The sequence below is a fragment of the Benincasa hispida genome, chromosome 2 (genome assembly GCF_009727055.1).
Source record: "Benincasa hispida cultivar B227 chromosome 2, ASM972705v1, whole genome shotgun sequence".
NCBI lineage: Eukaryota > Viridiplantae > Streptophyta > Magnoliopsida > Cucurbitales > Cucurbitaceae > Benincasa > Benincasa hispida.
In genome coordinates this window covers 19,453,516-19,463,342 of record NC_052350.1, presented here as the reverse complement: position 1 = coordinate 19,463,342, position 9,827 = coordinate 19,453,516, and the positions used below count along the sequence as shown (strand labels likewise).

At 38.1% G+C, this 9,827-nt stretch overlaps 1 protein-coding gene across 3 annotated transcripts; it reads right to left on the bottom strand.

Moving 5' to 3' along the window:
- Nucleotides 1–2,070: 2,070 nt before the first annotated feature.
- On the bottom strand, nucleotides 2,071–9,387 carry LOC120070948. 3 transcript variants are annotated; one of them, XM_039022882.1, is made up of 6 exons: nucleotides 8,386–9,387; nucleotides 3,861–4,401; nucleotides 3,382–3,776; nucleotides 2,955–3,277; nucleotides 2,787–2,882; nucleotides 2,071–2,703 (listed from the first exon to the last, which is right to left on the bottom strand). In XM_039022882.1, exons 1-3 carry the CDS (start codon nucleotides 9,315–9,317, stop codon nucleotides 3,555–3,557), a joined length of 1,695 nt encoding a protein of 564 aa, XP_038878810.1. In that variant the 5' UTR covers nucleotides 9,318–9,387; the 3' UTR covers nucleotides 2,071–2,703; nucleotides 2,787–2,882; nucleotides 2,955–3,277; nucleotides 3,382–3,554. The 3 variants fall into 3 exon arrangements, with proteins under 3 accessions (XP_038878810.1, XP_038878809.1, XP_038878808.1); XM_039022881.1 differs by having other exon boundaries at nucleotides 2,071–2,685; XM_039022880.1 differs by having other exon boundaries at nucleotides 2,071–2,882.
- Nucleotides 9,388–9,827: the final 440 nt, after the last annotated feature.

Genomic DNA, 9,827 nt, shown 5'->3' with positions numbered 1-9,827 from the left:
GATGTGTGTTGTTCTATAATAGCTTCAGTGGTTCCACCATCTATGGCTTCAAGTCATAGGGACTTGAAAGTGCGATTATCAATTTTGTTCATCAACAAAAAAATTTGAATTTAGGGTTTGAAAGTTAACCAAATCTTTGTTCACTATCAAATGTAATTGAGAGACTTGTAAAGAAGCCTTCATGCAGTGAAAATGGAAGGGTCTGATATATTCAAGATCACAAAATACACACGTTTACACACATGTTCCATCGAAATTCTAAATCACGACCATAGACAAGCAACTGCTACGGTTGTTGGTCAATTGATTAAAGATAAGTTTACAGATATAGGACGTATTTATAAACTTTTTCATATCGTTGAGGATATAAGGAGAGATTATGGCATGAACATAAGTTACGATAAAGCGTGACATGCAAGTGAAGCTGCATATGATCTCATTAAAGGTACTCCAGAATACTCACACTACATACTACATGTTTATGGAGAAGCGTTAAAAATAGAGAATCCGGGTACAGTGTTTGAGATCGAACTTGAAGATGATGTGCATTTCAAGTATATGTTTATGGCATTAGGGCCTTGTATTAGATATTTCGCAAGCTGTCGGCCTGTGATAATTGTTAATGGGTCGCTTTTGAAAGAAAAGTACAAAGGGACCATGTTGGTTGCAGTTTCTATGGACGAGAACAATCAATTATACCCACTAGCATATGCAATAGTGGACAATGAAACCGATCGATCATGGAAATGGTTTATGTCGAATTTGAAATGCAGTATCGGATAACCCAATAATCTGGTGTTTGTGTCTGATCGGATGGTATCTATCAGCAATGTTATTCGTACATTTTTTCCCACGACATTTCATGGATTGTGCACATGGCACATAGAACAGAATCTTATTACAAACTTTAAGGATATTACGGTTGTTGGGATATTTAGAGATGCAGCAAGGACATTTTGCATGACAGAGTTCCGAACAAAATGGGACGAACTTCGTAGTTTTCGAAATGGTACTGTCACGAAATATCTTAAAGACATTGGTCTTCAAAGATGGGCACGAGTTTATCTAATAGAACAAAAATTTGACAACATGATGTCCAACAGTGCAGAGTGTTTCAATTTGTTAACTAAAGAGTATCAGCTATTGTCCATAGTATGCTTGATTGAACATGTTAGAGGAATGCTCCAATCGTGGTTCTACGAACGGAGAAATTACTGGGCATCTCGAAAGACATTGCACTCTAACTACTGTGAAACCCGATTGGTAAGTGAGACCGATAAGGGCAGACGATATCAGGTTGAGCCTATTGATTGTTATCGGGTCCACATGCGAGATAATCGATTGGACGGTATTGTGAATCTTCACACGAAGGAATGCACGTGTAAGGAATTTGACTCACTTGGTATCTCGTGTTCGCATGCAAGGAACGAAACATACTCATTTAGAGTCTTTGCAATCGATTTTATATAGTGGGCTCTCTAATGACTACGTATGCGGAGCCTATAAATCCACTTAGGCACATATCTGAATGGAAGAGAGTTCCTGGATATGTAGAAAATACTATCATTCCTCCAAAGTTTGTGGCACAAGTCGGGCGATGAAGAGTGAAAAGACTACCGTCCAGAGGAGAATTTCGCAAACAACTAAAATGTGGTAGGTGTCGGAATTATGGGCATAACCACCAAAATTGTAGCGAACCGCTCACAACTATGCGACGTACTAAAAATGGCAGAACTGACTCCAATGTTGGTCGAGGTTGATTGTCAAAATATAGACCCAATTATGTACTCAATTTGTATGTCTCGATCTCTTATAATGTCACTCATCCATGCAAATTTATGTATAGACTCTTAGAATGTCACTCATGTTTATGTACAGATTCTTATGAATACCATCAGAATGTGAAATCTCGCTCTCTCTCAATGTATCGCTCTCTCCATAAGTGGAGCTCTCCCTAAAAGTCTCGCTCTCTCTCAAAGTCTCGCTCTCTCAATGTTTAAACTTTGAACTTTGATATAATGTTTTATATACATTGATACAATGAAAAGAGCAATAGTTCAATCATACATGTTTTGATAAAATGTATAATTGAATTTTGAACATTAAACTTTAATAAAATTGTTTTATACATGTTTTACATACATAAAAAAATACATGTTTTACATACATAAAAAATACGGAGTGTTCGCCCACAATTGACATGCTAACTGCATCCTATATTCACTCATTTTCTCCTGAGTGGTTATGTAAGGATCAACACCAGTCACAAAATATTCTACTAATTTTACTACAAAGATGCCACAATCAAGCAACCCGTACTGTATGTTGGCGTTCATAGGTCGGGTTATTTTCCAACGGGATGTGGATAGGTCCGACTTTGAATGATCCACGTCATAGTAGTGAAGTAGGGATGGTATTGTGACAGTCAATGACTCCAGCCAAGTCTCTAGCTTCGTCATTGATGTGTATGACAGAAGTGAATCAAATACGAATATATGACCTTTATTAATGTCCATTGCAAGGACCATTCAATGCTCACTGATGTTCATTGTCATATACACGAAATCCACATCTGCCCATTTGACCTTGAATTTATCGGTGACGTAGTCCTTGTACGTGTCTTCATCCTCCCATATTAGGGCAACCTCCATTCTCGGCTTATTCTTTATTCATTTAAATACCCCGCTACGAGCATTAAGGTGACTCAATAAAATAAAATGAGAAGTTAAGTAACGAAATATATCATAGTAAAACAACTCTACACAACAAAATATATCAAAATTTACCGTTACTCCAATTGGCAAGATGGTGAACTTGTACATGCACATGTTAGGTCGGGTATAAAACTTTTCTTTCATAAAATGAAATAAAGTATTTATGGTCTGCACAAAAAATTATTGTGTCAGTTAAAGTATGATATCTAATTATAAAGAAGTCAAGATTATGAAACTTACATCACACTCAACCCACGAACTCAGTTCAATCAATTCCTTGAAAAATTGCTTCAATGTGGCTTAAATGAATTGGTTCAAACCTCGTTATCGGTATTCTCATATGTGATCTAGCGCATCATTTTTGTAAAGATATTAAGTGGAATGTCATGTGCTACGTTATACCCAACAATCGCTCTGAGTAGTGACGTAGGCACACCCGGGAGAGGATACTTAACCTTTTCAAATGGAAGGTGTACCCTAGAATCCACATTTTTCTTCTTTAGTTGAGCTGGAGGTGTATATTTATCAACACCTTTCCTCTTACGAGTAATTCTTCGAGATTCCTACATAAACAGATGACAAAAAATTGCTCATCAAGAAATATAAAAAAATTATAATTTCAAATCACGAAATATAAACAAAGATTATTGATCAATAAATTACTCACCAATGTAACTCCTTCCGTGATCGTAACAATATTAGAAGTGTCAACCTCTGGGATGTCAGACATGTCGGCCTTTGTATGTGGCATGGTGAGTAAGTCAAACGTTATGGCCTCTGGATGTGGGATGTCAGTAGGTGAAGTAGGCACGTCAGACTGTGTATGTGGGACATCGGCCTCTATAGGTTGGGCGTTTGTGGGTGATGTTGTGGTATTAGGCTCTCGAGGGGGATGGGAGTAGGTGTAATGGTGGTATTTTGAGGCTCTATAGAGAGGATGGGAGTATAAGAGGCAGTCGCATCAGTGGTATCAAGATCCCGAGATGGGACGAGCAACATCGTGGCATCGTCACCTGTATGTGGGATAGGTGACCTTGTCGTCTCCTCAATCATCGTAGAACCCTTCAATTAGTAAACTAAAATGATAAGTTCACGAACACATAAAAATTAAACATGTAAAAACATAAAATGATAGTAAATGCAAACCTTGCACGTAAACTGCAACAGTGACAGGATGGCCGACAATTGTCTTTTCATGTTTTCCTCGATCTTGAATACACGACTATCTAATCTCGATATACGACCATCCAACCTCGATAGTGAGCTGTTAATACTCCGCAAGTACGAATAAATAGAATCGTTGGGGTTGGCTCCCTTCCTGTGACCAACACACTCAAGGTACTCTTCATCCATAGATCGCTCTCTATAAGAATCCGCAAGATGGACATCAAGTTGGTTCAACCCATCCTCATTGCGTACGTTGCCCACCACATCATGAAACATATCATCACTAGGTGTGTATGTCCCTTCCTCCACCTTTCCACATTCAACATCCTCGTGCTCAGAATGCTCGTGTTCATCATTATTACCTCCACGATGATCATCACTGTTACTTTCAGAACTACCTCCACTACTCGACCTACTACCACTTTCAGCACTATCATCATTGGCACCTAGATTGAATATAGGTCGTTTGTCAACGTCGGTCATGACAAGACCCTCTTTAACCTTTGTCTGCATTAACATCCTAATAAAATGGTCAGTGTCAATTTAACAACCAAATAAACATATTATGTGCAGAGTACACTTACCTTTAAAGATGTCCAATTTCCCCACAGGGACGGGACCCCGGGGGCCCGTCCTAAACGGGGGAAGGGGAGTGGATGCATTCCCCGACCCCATCCCATTCCCCGTCCCCCGCCCCGATTAGCTTTTACATATTTATTTAGTATAGTTATCTAATGTTATGGTGTTATTGTTATTATATAAATATACATTTAAATTTTAAATTTGATTATTTATTGGAAAGATAATGAATATGTTTAAATTTAAATTATATATGTGAATAATTTTATTTATATTTATTTCTTTCTTACTAAAAAAAATAATTAAGCTTTTTTCGGCCGAAATTTGAGTAATTTTATTTTAAATTCAAATTGTCATATAAAACTAACCATAATAAACAATTTAGTGATAAATTAATTATTTAATTAAAATTTGCTCACATTAGTGATTTAAATTAATTGGTTTTTTACAAAAAAAAAAAAAAAAAAAAAAAAAACGAGGAATCCCCACTCCGATCCTCTTGGAAAATTTCACGGGGATGGGGAATGAAATAGGGAGCAAGGACGAGGATGGTGAATGGCATCCCCACCCCGCCTCGCCCCGTGGACATTTGTACTTACCTTGTTAGACTCGAATATGTCTCTCTCGAGTACTATGAAGGACATTGAGTGGGAGCATGACCATCATAATATACGAGGTAAAGCCACCTTGTTCCTTCGCTCTGCAATGTTCCCAACTATCGATGCTGCTAGGATCTCGTACGTCTATACCTAAATAAAATTTAACATATATTAAGAACACTAATAATGTTAAATCAAACAACATAATTATTATGTTAAGCAAATTTATCTGGATCCCTTGTGGAAATCCATGCAAAGAGTACTTCACAACATAATTTTTATTTCCTTTCACCTTCATCTTGGATAAACTAATCTTATCATTCAATGTAGTTTTTAGGGCATCGAGTGTTCTCTCCCAAATAATGATGCCCCAGTCTAGACGGTTATGTTCTGAACATCCTTAAAACTTTTAAGATCCACTGCATTTTTCTGTTTGTTCTTTCCCATCATTGCAACATCTGTGTAGTACACTAATGTGATCTTCACAGCATTCTCGTCATCTTCAAACTCCAACTCCTTGTATTTTTCTTCTAGTAGACTAATATGTAAGGTGTCCTTCGTCACGCGATTACCAAAATACTTTATTGCAAGTTCATATGAGGATTGCTCATTCTGATCAACTCGCGTAAGGGATCGTCATCAACAAAAAATCATCTTTTGAAAACGTGACAACCTTTCCACCAACAGAGAATCTCATTGAGTCGGCTCTCGTACTTTTCACTTCTCTCAACAACATATGATGGATAATTGGGTTGTTGAATACCATGTCAATGTCTACAAATCACCCAGAAATTGTTCTCTTGAACATCTCTAACTGTCGTGGGATAAGCTTCTCCTTCACAGTCTTGTTCGCATTAGCAATGTGAGCCAAGCTCGTTACTTTACTAGAAAATTGGTCGACTACAGATATTTTGAAACGTGTTGACATCTCTATGATCACGATCTATTTCATTCAATTCTGTTAGTTGCTCATTACCATCCACTGAAGGACCACAACATTACTCTAGATGACCACAATCCATATAATCAAATCTAGATGATCTTTCATTACCAACCATTAAAGTACAACCCAATTTTGTATCACCATAATTCATTAAATTCAATCCTACTGGATTAATGCGGTCGTTGTCTAGTGATAATGTTGATGGTACAATGTCGATAGACAATGAAATATCATCATCTTCCCGACGAAACTCATATGATTCCTCGTATTATCTGTCCACGATCATATAATCATAACTCACATTTCCAAATCCTATGATAATCATTCTTTATGTATTGTGGAGAGGATTCATATTCAAGCTTATATTTAACTCTCATTATAAGATCAAACTTTGAAGAACTAACATTTGTAACCCTATAAATGTGAGATTTAAGTGCTTCATACTTCAATGTAACAGACACAATAATTCATGTCAACTCGTCTCCAATATACAAACTTTCATTCTCATCCCAATTACCTCCATATCGAATAAGTAGACACTTTTCTGTCATCCTACAAAGCAAGAAAACATTTGTCTTTCTCTCTTAATCTCGCTTTCTTTAATCTCTCTCTCTTACTCTTGCTCTCTCCCACTCTCGTTCTATCTCGCTCTCTCTCTCCCAATACAAAATTTCGTAATGCTCAATTCCTATTTTCCAGAAATAACACAGTAAAAATAATGAAATAGACTCAAAATAATGAAACATCATTCCAAAAAACCTTTTCCATTTTGAAAAACTTGTTCCATTCTGAAAAAACCTCGTCTTGAAAATCCTTATTCGAAAAAACTCCGTTCAACAAAATACTGTCGAAAACCAGGGAAATAATCACAGTTGAAATGGAGTTTAGAGTTTAAAGAAATCACCATTGTATTGTGTTTAAGTATTATTGATTTGAGGCTTCAATCGTGAAAATTGTCAAATCATTCATACACTGACGAGCAATCATATCAAACCAGGGAATTTAAAGCGAGGGCAAGAGTGTTTGACTAGACGAGCACAAGACTTATAACGTGAGGCACTTGTGAGGGCAACTTACGTAATTTGGTATGGCGATGATGTCAGCAAAGAATCAATTGACATTATTTTTTAAAAATGAGTCCTTTGACATTTTGGACCCAAAAAGTGAGATATCCGTACAAATTTCCCTACAAATTTCCCCTCAATTTAATGAAAAATCTTTAATAAGTGTTATATTTTTCCAGAATCGCTTAAAAAATACTTTCAAAAGTCTAAGAGAATAGTTGAAACCTACTTAAAAAATTTTAGGTGTTTTGTTTAATTTAACCCATTCTAAAAGATATAGAAATGAAGAATAACCATTAAAATTAGGTCAAGATGTCATCTGACTAGGTTTTTCAAAATTTCTCCCTCGTTGTGTTCTTTCTGTAAATAAGTTTCCTATAATTTGTCTCTGGCGACAGCAACATTCCCTCTCCTATATTTCACATTCAACGATGACAACAAGCGTAGTTGTTTTTTCTTCCTCCAGCAACACAATGGTTGGCAACAACATACCAATTTTTTAGTGAGTTAAAACAAGAACAAGGATGATGTGAAAGTAAGCTTGAACGAGAGTAAAAATGATAAAAGAAATCTGAAATAAAGCATAGTCACACTAGCTAAAAGGTTGGAAAGCTAAAAGTTAGCATGCACTTGAATCCTCAACTCCATGTTACTCAAGCCAAATTATCTATTTATTTAGTTCAATCCATCTGGAGTTGAGAGATTTGAACCTAAGTCTAAAGGTTACATGCAACTTAAACAGCAAGCATGTTTGGGTTAGCACACAGGTCACTCGGTCAAAACCAAAGCAAGTGAACGTGGGTTCGTCTGACTAATTTCAAACCCAAACCATCTTATTTTTCACATATTTTCAGTAACATTTAAGCCAACGAGAGGAAGGGAAATTAAAATTTAAAATTTTCTTGTTTGAAAAAAAAGATCTTAAAGTGCTTACGGAGGAGTTAAATGGGAGAAGTGATTATCCCATAGAAGAAATTTGGCAAAATATCACCAGTGCTTGCATATGGTTGCTCTTAAAAGTGGAAAAAATTTGTAAAGCAAATCAATGCAGATGACGATACTGGTAGATGATTTGCAATTAATGCGAGGGCAAAGCCAAGAATGATACAAGTGGTGAAGATAACCAAAGCAATTCAAAAAACAAATAATCAGAGGAAACAAAGTGCTTGTTTTGAATGAATGTACTGATGTTTTTGAAAGATGAAACAATTCCTTCTAAATGAATACATACCTCCACAAGAAGATGATTCAGCCTCAAGATCGAATATAAAATGGAGGTCGAAGTTACTGTAAAGAACTTGGAATGTTTTTGTACTTACAGAGGGTTTTGTTCTAAGCTCTGCCATCTCCAATGAAGAGCATCAACCACACCATTGAAGCTATCAAATTTAGAACTAACCAAGTCAACCTTAATGCCGAGCCTCTCAGCTCCCGCCGCCGTAACCGGCCCGTTCGCAGCCACCACCATTTCCGGCCATCTCTTTCTCATCACCTCCCACTTCAATCCCAAATGCCCCAAGCTTTTAAGCAGCCCCTCCACTTCCCCAGTACTTGTAAACACAATGGCATCCAATTTCTCATCCTTCCCTCTCTCCACCAGCTTCCTCGCGCAATCGGGTCCGGCCCATCGGGTTTCGTAGGCAGCGACACGAACCGGAACCCAACCCTTGGTCTCAAGGTCGCGGAGGAAGTTCGGAACCACCGGAGGTTCGTTCAGTCCCACGACGCGAGGAACCGGACATAGAACCCTACGTTGGTTTCCAATCCCAAGAGCCTCCACTAAACCAGTCGGAGTTGCAATTTCAGGTACCACAACTCTAATCCGACTCGTGTTAGGGCAAAATCTAGAAAGAAATCCATGGTCAAGAAGCTCAGAGTCCTTACCTAGTGCTGCGATTAAGAAAGTGTCGCCGCGCGACGGTAGCAAGGGTTCGCCGATTTCAGTAGCGGCGTCGAGGAGGGCTGTAATGCCGGAGCGGGAAGTGAAGGCGACGGCGGAGAAGGAATGGAGAATTGGGGGAAGGAGATGAGATTTGATGGCAAGGGGAGTGGGGTGGACGGTGAGAGTGGGGCACCAGAGGGGTTCGAAGCTTTTGAGGGAGAGGAGGTGGGAGAGGCTGTCGGCGTAGTTCTGAGGCGTCGTGAACGCCACCGTACGCCGAGTGGAGTGAGTGGGAATGGCCGCAGAAGGAGATAAACTGAGTGGATTGAGGTGAATTGGGCGGTTGGGATGCGCGGCGCCGGTGCTCATTTGTGGTTTTGGAGTTGACGCTCCACTTCTTTTTTATCCCTTCCACCCTCCACTTTTTTTTTTAATCCTTTTCAATTTTATTTTTGTTGATACGTAGGAAAATTTTTGGGAAATCTGGACCAATGATCTAATATCTACGCCCATAATGTCAAGTAATCCAATTTTTTAAAAACTCCCAATTGATCTCCTGCTTATCACGGTATGAGATTACAAGAATTGCCCCTAATAACTGTCTCGCTCTCGCTACTTGGATCTCGCTCTCAGTGTCTGTCTATCTTCCATCGTGATGTGATTGTTTGTCACTGTACAATTGATTTGACAATTTTCATGAAATCTGTCTACAACTTAAAGTCGATAACACAAAGCAAATATGTAATAGTGAATTCTTTAAAATCTAAACTTCATTTGAGCTGTCATTTTGTTGAACGGGGATTTATTGAACGAGGTTTTCCAAAACGGAGTTTTTTGGAACCAAACGGAGTTTTCAGAACGGGTTTTTCATAACAGAAC

Bases quoted from the DNA above. Each gene is read 5' to 3' on its own strand.
- LOC120070948 (XM_039022880.1), bottom strand. From the start codon at position 9,317: ATGAGCACCGGCGCCGCGCATCCCAACCGCCCAATTCACCTCAATCCA. The intron at 4,402-8,385 runs GTAAGTACAAAA...CCATTTTATTAG, and splicing joins AGCTTAGAACAAAACCCTCT to GATGTTAATGCAGACAAAGG. The intron at 3,777-3,860 runs GTTTGCATTTAC...TACTAATTGAAG, and splicing joins TGTTGCAGTTTACGTGCAAG to GGTTCTACGATGATTGAGGA.